The following is a 14714-nucleotide window of genomic DNA, read 5'->3' on the forward strand; positions in this document are numbered from 1 at the left end:
AGATATTAATGAGACGGAGCTCATGCCCCCTTACGAGAACATCCAGAATCAGACATCTTCCGATCTCTACCTCAATTATCCGCCGACACGTTACCATGCCGGTAAAAAGCACCGCAACTCCGCTGTAAAGCTCAGCCGCAAGAGACCAGTAGGAGGGCCCACGCCTCCACTCACGCTTGGCCAGATGGACATCAGCCAAGGTGGGCAACCTGGTCTCCTGCAAAAAGAAAATATCAGCTTCCATCCTACTGATCAAAAATAAGGCTGTTTCTCTAGCACTTACAGACTTTATGCTGGCAACATTAATGGTTGCCACCTTTATCGGAGCGGGAACTGCCATTAAGATAATTGAGAGGGACGTTTCTTAATCCTCCTCTTGACTTTCTTGGCAGGGTCCCTCACTCTCTTAAGAGACCCCCAGCATCCTCGTCCTCCATCGGGGAAGCGGGATCACTTGACCCCTCCTCCTCTCCCGACAAAGCCCCAAACCTATTCCCCAGGGCCACCTCCCCCGCCTCTAAAGAGGACACCGACCCTGCTGAGGACAAAACTGGCTTACTCCGCCTACCCACCAGGGACCACCCCTCCTCCACCCGAGCCCCTACCGGAGCAGAACCTTGGGACTCACGGGACTCCCTACCGGGCCTCCTACTCCGCCGCAGCGGCAAGAGCAAGGGGGGAGCAGACACTGAGGGACTAGACCTAGCCTCAACCATCCCGGCCCCTTTAGCAGCCTCCCTCAGCTGTTTCTTAGTCCTGGGAGGAGGAACCGGCACACAAGGGGGAACAACAGGGGACTCCAAAGGGGTAGACGAAACAGGGGGGACAGAGACAGGAGGGGCCACAGAAACCTCCCCTTCCCTCACAAGGGCCGCCACAGCAACCGAAGCCGCTCTCTCCAATGCCGCCTCCGCCTCTTCAGCATCTACCCGATCCAACTCTGCTTCAAGCTCCCCCACCGGAAGGTTGTGGAGGGCCTCCGGGCACTGGTTGTATGAATGCCCAAGCTCCCCGCAGAGATTGCATCGGACAACATTGCAGTCCCTGGCCAGGTGTCCTATTTCCTGACACAGGGAACATCTAATGACGGGGCAGGTGGCCGCAAAATGCCCCTTGCCCCCACACTGGTGGCAGACCCTCGGCTGACCCGCATAAAAAATTATCAGGCGGTCCTTCCCTAGAAAAGCGGAAGAGGGAATGTGCTGGAGCACATTTCCAACCACCTTTAAGCGGACGGTGGTCGTCCACCCACCTGTCCATATTCCCCTCTCATCCTTGATCTTCCCAAGGGGCCCCATCACATCCCCATATCTGCTTAGCCAGACCACAATATCTGATGCAGGGATGGATTCATTTCTCACCAGCACCGTTATTTTTTTAATCAGGGACTGGCGAGAGACGAGCCTCGGGGTTAGGCCCACCCACCTAGGGCTGGTGACAAAGGTGGCCTCATACCTCTGCCAAAAGAGGTCCAACAATTCTGGCCGCATGAAGGACACGTCATATTCTCCAGTACCAACTGGAGCAATAAACACAAAAATATCTGCGGCATGGAAGCCCATTTCTAATATGCGGTCTATGACCTCTCTCCTGCTAAGGGGGGGGCCCTCCCCTGACCATTTCAGCTGAACAACATTTCGCCTTGCGGCGGAAGTGGGTAGGTTACCTGCCCTTGCCCGGGCCGATCCCACTGACCCCTGACCTCCCCTAACTGCAGCAGAGTAACTGAGCCCCGATCCAGCCCCAGGGGCACTCAACATCAAGGGGGCATGACCAGGGGAAGCCGCCACACCAGCAGCAGCAACTGAAGGGGCAGATGCTGATGAGCCATGACCTGGGGGAGCCCGGGGCTGGGGACCACCCATACCAGCAGGAGAACCCACCTGAGCCGGACCCGCAGGAGCCTGGACCTGAGAACCTGGAGCCCCCTGAGGAGAAACCGGGGGACCTACTGGTTGCACACCAGAGGCCACCATGCCCCCCAAAGGGGCGGGGCCCAGTGGGACCACCACCGGAGGGGAAACACCCTTAGCCAGGACTGTAGGGCTAACCTGCAGCTCAGACAATTTTGCAGGCATTATACCCGCTACCCCAGTGTCCAGAACCATCTCACCAACACAATCAGCAGAGTCCTTCTCCCCTTCCAGTGGCTCCCCTGCCTTTGCCAACACGTCCTTGGGGATGCGTTGCAGCATGACAAAGGCAGCATGCTCTTTCACCACCGGCTTAGCCGGCTTGCGGGGGATGACATCACTTTCAGCTTCTTCCTCTGAGTCCTCGGACGTAAACCTGAAGTCGGCTCCACGCAGCTCTGCAACCGCCTCTGCCAGGAACTGCAATCCGCCCACTATCTCCTCCTCCTCCACCTGGGTCCCCCAATCCACAGGCAGCTGCCGAGGGGGGAGGGACTCTGATGATCCTGCCACCACGCTGTCTTCCATGATAGACGCCATTTCCTCTGAGGGTGCTGTGGGCTCAACCTGCCCCTGCTCGCCTTCCACCAGCAACTCCCCCGACAATTCCTCCACCGAAGAGGGTTCCTCCACCGGACCCCGCATCGCCGCAACACTGCGGCTTCTTGCAGCCTTAAATCTCGCTTCATTCAGATACTTCTCGCTTAGGACGCCGCTCTGGCGCTGCAGCGCCGCCACATACCTCCCCTGCTGTGACACACGAAGTTCCAGCGCCTCCAGGTCCGGTTTCATGGCCTGCCGCTTAGTAGACCATACACGGTCGTAGGATGACCGGAGCTTCTTTAGCTCCAGAGTCAGCTTCTGGAGCTTGGCTTCCTCCTTCTCTATTAACCTGGCCCGAGCGGCCACACGGTCCCGGTAGGCAGAATAAACTTCCCCCTTCCTAGGGGCCATTCCCAGGTCCTCTACTGGTGGAAAAGAGAGGCCGGTACTAGGCCCCTCCAGGGCCTTCTCCCCGCTGGACCCAGGCCCAGGATCCGCCATCCTGCCTGGGCTGGGCAGGGCACTTTAGCCCCAGGCTTCTCGGGCCTTTCTGGAGCTCAGCAGACAAGTGCAACACACCCTCTCTCAGGAATGAATTCACCAATAATGGTGGGACTCAGCTGCCTTGTGATCTGCAGTACCAGGGCTGGCCAGCGGGTGCTCCCAGCAATCAGAGACTCAACTTTGCAGCCAGCTAACACCTGGAACTGATTATGCTGGGGTATTTAAGGGATGGCCAGACTTGCAGACTCTGCCTTGGTGTTGTGTTCTCTTGGGCCCTGTATCCTGTTCCTGCTCTCTGTTCCTGTCTGATTCTCTGCTGACCCTGCTCTGATCCCTGGCTTGTCTGACCATCCCTCTGCCTGACCCTCTGTACTACGCTGCTTGCTACCTGTTCTGATCCCTGGCTTGTGACCCTGACCATCCCTCCGCCTTACCCTCTGTACTACGCTGCTTGCTACCTGCTGAACCTGGCCTGTGACCCTGACCCATCTCCGCTTGCTCCCCCTGTACCTACCTGCCCTATTGATATTGACCCGGCCTACCTGACGACGCTTGCTTGTATGTACTGTTATCTGTGGGTGGTTGGTTTGGTTTGGTTTGGTTGCACTGTATTATGTTTTAGTATTGCACTGCGTTTATGTTTGTATTGTTAGTGTTAATAAATTATATTGTTTATAACATATCTGAGGTCTGCGTTTCCCTGCGTCAGCCACACACCTCTGGTCACACCTGGGAGCCCTGACAGTGGGAGACTTTGAGCCTAGAATATTGCACCTTTTCACAATATTCTAATTTTTGGAGATTGTGGATTTTGGGTTTTCATGAGCTGTAAGTTATAATCATCACAATTATGACAAATCACAGCTTCAACTATCTTGCTTTGCATGTAATGAGTCTCATATATTAGTTTCCCCTTTTAAGTTGCATTATTGAAAGAAATGAACATTTGCACAATATTCTAATTTTTTTAGTTTCACCTGCATGTGTGTGCATGTGAGCACAGGATGACAATAGATGGGGGAGAGAAGTGATGACAATATATAGGGAGAAAAATAGACATACAGGAGGAGAATGTAAAGTTGTTTGTGTGCAGAAAGCTTTCAGTACTGCTGACGGGGAACAGGATCTGTTTTGTAAAGGAGAGTTGGGAGGGAGAAGTAAACATTAAGAAGAAGAGCAGAAAGAGATATGAGAATTTACTCACGGATGGTGTAAAGCTGAATGAACATGAAAGGAGCCAACAGTGCTCTTTTGACATTATACAATGCAGTACATATATAGGAATGATAGCTCTGTTTACTGTAGGGACCATCTCACTGCTGCCAAGGATACTGAGAAGTTAGGTTTGTGTGCTAAAAGCTGCATTTAGAGCAATGAGGTGGGATCTCAATGAACAGGAGGAAGAATCCTCCATGTGAAACTGATAGTAATCGCATAGCTTTAATATTTTATAGGATAGAATTACCTATTTTAATCTGCAGCCAGCTTAGATTGTAACTTAGAACTGTCAACATTTTACATATTTTCTTGTAGCCATGGCCACTGAGGCATTCTGCACACTTTCAGGGTAATTGCCAATGAGTGTCTATAACACTATGATTTCAATGTACCTCTCCAAGGCAAATGTTGGTGCAAGCAGCAGATTCATTTACCTGTTGGAAACCGGGTACCTGAATTTGTGGCAAGCACCATGTGTGGAATTGAACATTCCATGGGTAACTTTATCCTATGGCAGAACGCAGATCCAAAGTCTGCTATTGGCTACATAATCTGCCCACTTGTCTGCTATCAATCCCAAGGAAACCAGACCACATGGGGAATTAGTGCCTCAGCTTCCCCATCGGACTCCACCCATAATAAAGAAATGCCATCGGTTGCTGGGAGGTGGCCAGCTGTGAAGCTGACTGCGACCTTAGCAACTAGTGACAGCTTGGAAACGGAGCGAACGGAGGGTGTAGCGGCACAAATTCTTTATTGAATTTCCCTGTATACGTTTACTGAATATTCCCAGAAATGTCATATCCTACTCATGGGATTGTCACATGGTTTTTTCATAGTTAGTCTGGCTGAAAAAAGACAAAAAGTCCATCCAGTTCAACCATAGAAGAAAAAAAAAAAAGGTTATAATCCTATACCCACAGTTGATCCAGAAGAAGGAAAAAAAAAACCCCAGTTTTTTTCCAGTAGTCTTTTATTACTACACTGGGACTGATCATCTGACTGCAGATCCTTCATGTCTACAGGAATAAGGACTTGAAAAACCATTCACATTGCATGCACACAATGCTATTTATTAAAATTTACTACAGGGTCAAAATAGTAAACAGTAATACCTCCAAACAGAAGAGGGTCTATAGTTATCTTTCTGGAGTTTTTAGGGAGTCTTAAAAAACACCACAGGGATGCTGTTCCCCAGCTGCTGAAATTATTCAGCACTTCTGGGTGTTTAAATTCTTGCTACCCTTATCTCAAACAGTGATTTTCCTTCACCCAGCTCACTACAGGAAGTACAAGCCGGTGGCAGGAATTACTGCATTTGATGGGGGAAACAGGTACTTGCAGTGGTTGGCTAGCAACATTGCAGAGATCTCTCAAAACACCTAGAAATTTAAGTGCACAGTATCTTCTTTTAGCAGGTATTGCTGTTTGTTGTTTTGACTCTGTAGTGACAGACGGAGTCATTTTAACTCCTGCCCACCGACGCCTCCAGGCCTTTTAAGAGCTTCTGGATGCCGGGAGTCAGAGGCCGGTATTTGGGTCATGTGACTGCTGTGATTAGCGGTCATATGATGGACAAGCTCCCTGCAAGTATGCATTAGAATAAACAAGTCAAACTGCGCAAATTCCCAGTTCTTTAACTATACAAAGCTGCAAATATGAAATAGGATATCCTCTCTTCACATAAACATTAATAAATAAAATATTGCTCTCTGAGTAACAATTTTACAAACTTAACTTATCACACATATTCATTGTGAAATCACTCATGCCTATGTAAAGTGATCAAAGCAGTGAAAAAAACAAATCGTGATTGTGACGGGAGTCACTTTGGGTGGGGGGCCCATGGAACCCAGCTCACTTTGGAGAGGTGGGGAGACCCCTGTCTCAGCTCCCCATATCCCTCTTATGCGCAAGTCACCCTGTGCCTGTTAGGGATACAGGGTGATCTTTCCTAATATTGTGTAGACATGTCTAGGAGATAGTTGGGGTGGGGTTGTGAATTGTTTGGTTTTGTGTGGCTGCATCCCATTGTTCTGTTTGTCTTGCTTAAGAGCAAACTATTATGAGATGTATGTGTTTGTGTATTAGCTTAGTGTGTGTGTGTGTGTGGGGGGGGGGGGGTGTCTCCAGCAGCCCTCCCTCTCGGTGGAACTGTCTGTTGGTGAGAAGCTTGAATACCTGTGTGTTTTTTGTTACTAAATGTAGATTGCTACGCCCTGTGTCATTATGCAGGGAGGGGGGACTGTCCCCCGAGTGTATATCTCTTGTATCTGTGTTCAAATAAATGAGTCTACCTTCTGGTTTACTTCAAGACTGGTGTCGTCTAGTCTTGTATGGTTGGCTGTGGTGTCTGTTGTTGGTGTTTGGATGGGGAAGAGGTACTCTAACGAAAGTACCCAAGCGCAGTCTGGGTCGGTTCCGTTACAATGGTGGCAAGCGGTAGGATTGTGCTTCCTGGCTGTAAACACGTCCAAACCACCACTGGGATTCAAGATCAGGAAAGTAGATGTCGGTCACCCCAGTGGAGATATGGACCTGGCATCAGAGTTCCTGGGGCTGCTGCGGATCGTTCTTGCAACATACATCAGGACTGTGTCTGCGGATGAGTACCTGGAGCTCAGGCAGCAGATTTGGGTGGTGCTTTGGAGTGGAGCCCTCCAGGTTGCTGGTATGGACAGGGGCAAGTGCTATCCAACGACAGGGGAACAGGCCAGGGACCAACGGAAGTTACGGATGCCATTCCTATGAGAGCAACCCCAGAAGCAATGGGTGACTGAGTTGGACAGGCTGGTCCAGCAGGAGATAAAGCTGGTAACTGATATCGGGCTCTGCAATGGCATGCAGAGCAGAAATATTTAGGGGTGACAACAGAATGCTCTCCATAGGGATATGACTTTAGTGGCCCTGGATTTCTGTGGGAGAACCTTACAGATCATTTTGTGTTTGGTGATGGAGAACCTACTCTTGAGGACCTGCAAGAAGACAGAGAGGCTATGTTCGGTCTCACAGGGGTCTCAAGAGCTTGAACCAGATCTGGAATACCTGCTGATGAAAGAACAGCATCTGGAAAGGGTATACAGGCAACTGCTAAAACATGTTCAGCAGCATGCCCAAAAATCGGCAGTGGAAATTCCAGAGATTACCGTCCCCATACCTGAAGTGCCCGGCACTGGTAACATCTTCTGGGTTCCACGGACAGGAGATGGTGAACCCCTATCCCCAGACACCAGTTCCAGAGACTGGGGATTTGATTGACTTTTCTGCTGAGGAGGAACCAGCCGGTATGCCTCCAGCAGAAGAGCTGGCATCAGGGCATGGCGTTGTTGACCTATGCCCACAACAATCAGCACCACAGGAGCTACAGGAAGAGAATGCAATTGACACCTCACAACTGCAGCTTGAGCTGATGTCTGTGGATGGGACTTCGGTCTCCACTGACACAACCCCAGAAAAGGGTCTGGCATTGGGACAGGATGTTAGCCTTACTTTGCAAACACTGGGGGATGTCCATCAAGTCAAAGTGGATGAGACTACAGTCACCACCTGGATACCCCAGGGATGCTGGGCAGTCAGCCCAGATCCCCAACAGCATGATGGAGTCGGCCCAGCCACCGTCTTCTATCCAGCGGCTGAGAGGACTTCTGGGAGAAGGACCAGTCCGTACTTTTCCCCAGCGGTGGGTATGTTCTACGTGAGAGGCAGAGGTTGGCTGGGTGAGTAATACCTGTGTGTCTCTTGTTACCAAATGTAGATTGCCCCACCCTGTGTCATTATGCAAAGAGGGGGGACTGTCCCCTGAGTAATATATTTGAACACAGATACAAGATATATACACTCAGGGGACAGTCCCCCCTCTTTGCATAATGACACAGGGTGGGGCAATCTACATTTGGTAACAAGAGACACAGATCTGGTTCAAGCTCTTGAGACCCCTGTGAGACCGAACATAGCCTCTCTGTCTTCTTGCAGGTCCTCAAGAGTAGGTTCTCCATCACCAAACACAAAATGATCTGTAAGGTTCTCCCACAGAAATCCAGGGCCACTAAAGTCATATCCCTATGGAGAGCATTCTGTTGTCACCCCTAAATATTTCTGCTCTGCATGCCATTGCAGAGCCCGATATCAGTTACCAGCTTTATCTCCTGCTGGACCAGCCTGTCCAACTCAGTCACCCATTGCTTCTGGGGTTGCTCTCATAGGAATGGCATCCGTAACTTCCGTTGGTCCCTGGCCTGTTCCCCTGTCGTTGGATAGCACTTGCCCCTGTCCATACCAGCAACCTGGAGGGCTCCACTCCAAAGCACCACCCAAATCTGCTGCCTGAGCTCCAGGTACTCATCCGCAGACACAGTCCTGATGTATGTTGCAAGAACGATCCGCAGCAGCCCCAGGAACTCTGATGCCAGGTCTATATCTCCACTGGGGTGACCGACATCTACTTTCCTGATCTTGAATCCCAGTGGTGGTTTGGACGTGTTTACAGCCAGGAAGCACAATCCTACCGCTTGCCACCATTGTAACGGAACCGACCCAGACTGCGCTTGGGTACTTTCGTTAGAATACCTCTTCCCCATCCAAACACCAACAACAGACACCACAGCCAACCATACAAGACTAGACGACACCAGTCTTGAAGTAAACCAGGAGGTAGACTCATTTATTTGAACACAGATACAAGATATATACAGTCTACCTCCTGGTTTACTTCAAGACTGGTATTTTCTAGTCTTGTATGGTCGGCTGTGGTGTCTGTTGTTGGTGTTCGGACGGGGAAGCGGTATTCTAACGAAAGTACCCGTGCGCAGTCTGAGTCGGTTCCATTACAGTGACATAGTCCATGCAGAAACCAATATCGTCCATGTAAATACAATGCTCCACAATCAATAGTGAAGCCATTCTCCAGTTCTGTGAATGTGATATTAATGCTGTGAATCCTATTCCATCCAATTGTTCGCCAATAGGTGCACCACCACAATGTGAATAAATGGAGGCTTGCCAGAAGCAGAGACCCATTAATTATAGGGGGTCTTTACCAGCATAGCAATATAATGTATCATCCAGATTTCCATGTCATGCAAGGATAAAATATCTCCCAAGCCTCACAAGTCAGGATATGAACTTCAATACGATGCCAAATTAGTATCATGAAAGAAAAGACATGCCTGTCATAGCGCATGTTTGACAAGCCTTTATTTGCGCAAATAAAAATCCTACTTACAAGCTATAGAATAGTAAAAAGCATTAACAAAAAAAGAAAAAAAAAAAAAACACGCTTCCAAGATGGTTGACAGCGCAATGACATCAGAGGGAGGCTCTGTGTCAGGGAAGGAGGAGCCAGACACACAAGGAGGTACAATCAAAGGTAGGTTTATTATACAAAAACAAGACAGTCTATGCAAGTCCAACAGCAACAGCGGATGACTTGGTAGAACAGTAGCCAGGAAGGATGGTCGCCAGAGCCGGGATCAAAAGCCAGGAAGGATGATCGCCAGAGCCGGGGTCAGAAGCCAGGAAGGATGATCGCCAGAGCCGGGGTCAGAAGCCAGGAAGGATGATCGCCAGAGCCGGGGTCAGAAGCCAGGAAGGATGATCGCCAGAGCCGGGGTCAGAAGCCAGGAAGGATGATCGCCAGAGCCGGGGTCAGAAGCCAGGAAGGATGATCGCCAGAGCCGGGGTCAGAAGCCAGGAAGGAGTCTTGCCAAAGCCGAGTCAGTATCCAGGAGAGCAATGAGAAACTAAACAGGAGCTTGCTGCTGTGCAACAGACAGGACACGAATGCAATGGACAGCTACAAACAGCAGACTTATATGTGATAAGCCGCCACCTCCTGGGGGAGGAGCCGCAGAGGGCTGAAAGCATAAAGGATCCCACAATGCTTTGCAGACACCTAAGATGGTAGGACCTTGACACTCTGCCCAACGCGTTTCATCAAAAGACATCTTCCGGGGCTAAGGACCTGCCCTCCACCACCACGCTATAGACTTCATGATCTCCAGAGACGATGAGTGCTTCACCACTTCCACTTTTTTTAAACCTACAGATCGCAATGCATATATTCCAACAGATAGCTGTCATTATAAATCATGGTTGACATGGATTCCCCATAGTCAATTCTTACGGATCAGGAGAAACTGCACTAATATTGACGACTATCGTACACAGGCCTTGGTGTTGAAAAATAGATTTTTAGAAAAGGGTTATAATTTAACCAGACTAAAACAGAGATTTGGATTTGGTTGAGGAGGTTGATAGGGAGGACCTCCTTTTGGAAGGACCAATAAAAAATAAGGATGTCGATCAGCATGTATGTCCATTTATCACTTCCTATTCAGTCCAACATTATTCCATTAGGAGAATTATAAAGAAACATTGGCATATTTTGTGCAATGATGGAATTCTGGGATGGGTATTACCTCCCAAACCTCAAATCATTTTCAGAGGAGTTCCATCGTTGCGCAATAAGATTGCCCCCAATGTATGCTATCCCCCTAGTCGTAAAACTTTTTTCCAGGACCTAAAAGGGTTTTTTAGATGTAAAACGTATGCCATATGTCAGATTAACAACTGCTCATGAAGGGACATTACATCTTTTATGTCTACTGCCACTTCCTGGGAACACTATTTCTTCTTTTGTTACCTGCTCCTCTTCTAACGTGGTATATCTCTTACAGTGCCCATGTGGCATTCAATATATTGGAAGGACCACTCGTACCCTTCAAGTCAGATTGGGGGGAAAATGTTGGGAATATCAAGAGAGGCTTTAAAGGGACATAGCGTCTCTCAACACTATGCTAAATTCCACAATAAAGATCCTGTTGGCACAATATTTTTAAGGATAGATAAATTTATTTCACATTGGCGAGGAAGTGCCACCAGGAGGGAAATTTCTAGACTAGAAACGAAGTGGATATACAATGTTAAATGTAATGACCCTTAAGGTATGAATGTTGATTGGGATACCAATGTGTTTATTAATAACGCCTGATTGCTTTACTTACACTAATATGCCCCAAGGGGCATGGAAACTTTGAACATTATATTTAATTATTTTATTTGTATTTTACTACGTAAATGATTCATTATTATAATTTTTTCTTGCTGTTGTTCATATTTTGATTGTTTATACAGATTATGTTATTTGGGGATTTTATATATTTTTTTTTATATATTTTTTATTGGCATGATCGTTTTCAATATTGAATATAGATGGCACTGAAATGTGGGAATTCTATTCAATTGTATTGTTTTTTGGAGCAATTGTCTACTTCAATCTGATCGGATCTTCAATCCGGTCTATTTCTGTTTGGGTGGGTATTTTTTTCTTTGGGATGCAGACCTGGCAATTTGCCCATTTCTGTGTTGTTTTCTCTGGATTACGAATTGAGGTTTGGTTTGCCATTCGGTCCTTTCCGGTATCATATACTGGAGGATAAGTATGTCAATTTAAGGCTTGGTCCCACTTCCTGTGTCTTCTAGTTCCTGTGATCAATTGAGGCTGGTTGTGTCCAAATCAAGGCTTGGCTCACTTCTATATATGCGCGGTGGCAGAGGGCGGCTCCTTAGCCCCGGAAGACGTCTTTTGATGATGAAACGCATTGGGCAGAGCCGCCCTCTGATGTTATCGCGCTGTCGACCATCTTGGAATCTTTTTTTTTTAATGCTTTTTACTATTCTACAGCTTGTAAGTAGGATTTTTATTTGCACAAATAAAGGCTTGTCAAACATATTGCACTATGAGATGCAGGTCTTTTCTTTCATGATACTAATTTGGCATTGTATTGGAGTTCACATCCTGCTTGTGGGGCTTGGAAGATACTTGATCCTGGCATGGCATGAAAATCTGGATGATACCTTATATTGCTATGCTGGTAAAGACCCCCTATAATTAAGGGGTCTCCGCTTCTGGTAAGCCTCTATTTATTCACATGGTGGTGGTGCACATATTGGCAAACAATTGGATGGAATAGGATTCACAGCATTAATATCACATTCACAGAACTGGAGAACGGCTTCACTATTGATTGTGGAGCATTGCATTTACATGGACATTATTGTTTTCTGTATGGACTATATGTCACTATTTATTTGTTTTTTTCACCGACATACTACTTAAGGTTAATGCAGTAAAATATAATAATCTTTAATACTTACCAAGTGTCTTTAGTGTTCTTTGGAATTATGAGTAAGTGTTAATTGCATTATGGAGCAATGGTTCTGTGCTTTCTTCTTCATAGTGTCCCCCTGGAGGCAAAACTAAGATATTATTTGCTACAGTCCTTTCTAAAAATATCAATTCACAAAAGAAAAGCAGCTTTATCAACTATATCTTATATGACAGGTTGATTTGAACTGTATGTCCAAGCACTACCGAAATGTACCCTGAAATCTCTATATTCCCCATCTACAGTATATTCTAGCCTTATCTTTTTTCTGTTCCCTTGTTCCTGTAGCGAGAAACAGCCTTTATCACTTTCTATGAGGTTATCACCAGGCTTGCTAAATTTTTCCAGGGGCAACTGCTGGGAGCTCATTTGCTACTGATGTAGGCATGCCCACAGAACTACTCTCAAGCCCTTCCCTACATACAGTGTGGGCATGCTCTTGGGATTGAGACCGCAGCATTGTTTTGCTGGAAAATAAATCTATATATGCATGTGGATTGGGGTCATAGAGAGATGCGGAACAGGAACAGAGTTCTTAGACATATGCTTTAAAGTATAGACAATTTAGGGAATGGTTACCCCATGCAGGTTTTGCTACATCCCACTGGGGAGATTTCCAATCACCTCTTGCCCCAGAGACCAAATAGGAGTGGAAATCCCTTTAGAAAAAGGTTACCTTTTTTTGTGGTAAAAACTGTAAAATGTTGATTTAGCTATCAATTTCTGTCCTGGTGACAGTGTACACCAGGAGAAATGGAGAAAGTTATTTTCCTTTACGGGAGCACATACAGCATTAGTCAATCTATCCAAGCTTCAGCTTTAGATATACAGTGCCTTGAAAAAGTATTCATACCCCTTGACATTTTCCACATTTTGTCATGTTACTACCAAAAACATAAATTTATTTTCTTGGGATTTTATGTGATAGACCAACACAAAGTGGCACATCATTGTGAAGTGAAAGGAAAATGATAAATGGTTTTCAAAATTGCTTACAAATAAATATCTGAAAAGCGTGGCGTGCATTTGTATTCAGCTCCCCAGAGTCAATACTTTGTAGAACCACCTTTCGCTGCAATCACAGCTGCAAGTCTTTTTGAGTATGTCTTTATTCTTCTTTGCAAAATAGCTCAAGCTCTGTCAGATTGGATGGAGAGCGTCTGTGAACAGCAATTTTTAAGTCTTGCCAGATTCTCAGTTGGATTTAGGTCTGGACTTTGCTGGCCCATTCTAACATATACTGTATGTTTTAATCTAAACAGGGGAGGACTGACAACTGATAGGGCCCGGGGCAATAGGAGATCATGGGGCCCTCAGGTTTAAAGATGGCCACCGTGTGGCAACTATCTTTATGATGCAACATTAATGTGGCAGGCCCGCGTGGAAGGGAACCGAGCTCAGCGACATGCAGAATGTCAGGAGACTGAAAGCTGGTGACCCAAAAAAAGGAACCAGGAGCCTCTCATGGGTAGTGCCACCTTAAAGCGTTATTAAACCCATGGCAGCAAAAAAGGTCTGTATATGCAATAAAACATGCTTGTTATGCTCACTGTGGAACCTAAGGGGCTACTCTAGAGCTTATAGAATCTCTCTCTACATCCTCCATAGGGGGACACTGGAGGTATTAAGTTAGTACCTCCAGAATGTCCCCTTACATCCTCCTCTAGAGTACCCCTTAGTGCCCCCTTATGTCCTGCTCCTCCAAAGTGCCTCATTTTAAATACTTTCTGGCCTGGCCACAACTCATGAGCGGCTGCTGTTTAAACACTGTGGGCGGGTTGTGTGAATTTAAGCCACATTCCACGCTGCTCAAGAGTCGTGGGTGGCCAGGCTAGGAAGTAACAAGGAGTTTTTTTCCCAAGGAAGCCAGATGTACTCACCACTCGCTTTCCCTCTTGCCAGGAAAAGCTGAGAAATAATAGGTTTAACATAATGCAGGTAGCAGGGCCAGAAAATAGTGATGACAGGGAGCTCAGGAAGATTCACAGCATCAGCCATGTACAGGATGCAGAGACGGGTGGTATGCTGGTTGGAATGCCGAGAAGAAATGGGCGCAGTAACAGTGGTTAACCTCCTTTATCAAGGCTGAGTAGATGAGGGGGGCGGGCCCCCTAATGGCCATGGGTCCTGAGGCAGAGCCCGAATGGTCAGTTTACCCCTGGATCTAAACCATTCCATTGTAATTCTGACTATATGTTTAGGGTTGTTGTCCTGCTGGAAGGTTAACTTCCGCCCCATTATCAAGTCTTTTGCAGATTCTAACAGATTTTCTTCTAAGATTGCCCTTCACTTGGCTCCATCCACCTTCCTATCGACTGTGTCCAGCTTCCCTGTCCCTGCTGAAGAAAAGCATCACCACAACATGATGCTG

General features: G+C 47.2%; 1 protein-coding gene across 3 annotated transcripts in view; it reads right to left on the reverse strand.

The window, feature by feature from the left end:
* Window positions 1-14714, reverse strand: part of SLC26A11 (solute carrier family 26 member 11) — a 66734-nt gene that overhangs the window by 10970 nt on the left and 41050 nt on the right. The window contains exon 17 of one of the 3 annotated variants that reach the window (XM_089668623.1): window positions 12333-12434. The exons of 1 other annotated variant lie outside the window; for it this stretch is intronic. In XM_089668623.1, coding sequence (XP_089524749.1) covers window positions 12358-12434 — 77 coding nt within the window. In that variant the 3' untranslated portion in view covers window positions 12333-12357. The remainder of the gene's footprint in view (window positions 1-12332; window positions 12435-14714) is intronic. One more of the 3 variants, XM_089668632.1, reaches the window with a different exon arrangement.

This window comes from Staurois parvus, unplaced genomic scaffold (assembly GCF_062004578.1).
Source record: "Staurois parvus isolate SC_StPar_1 unplaced genomic scaffold, SC_StPar_1.0 ptg000008l, whole genome shotgun sequence".
Lineage (NCBI taxonomy): Eukaryota > Metazoa > Chordata > Amphibia > Anura > Ranidae > Staurois > Staurois parvus.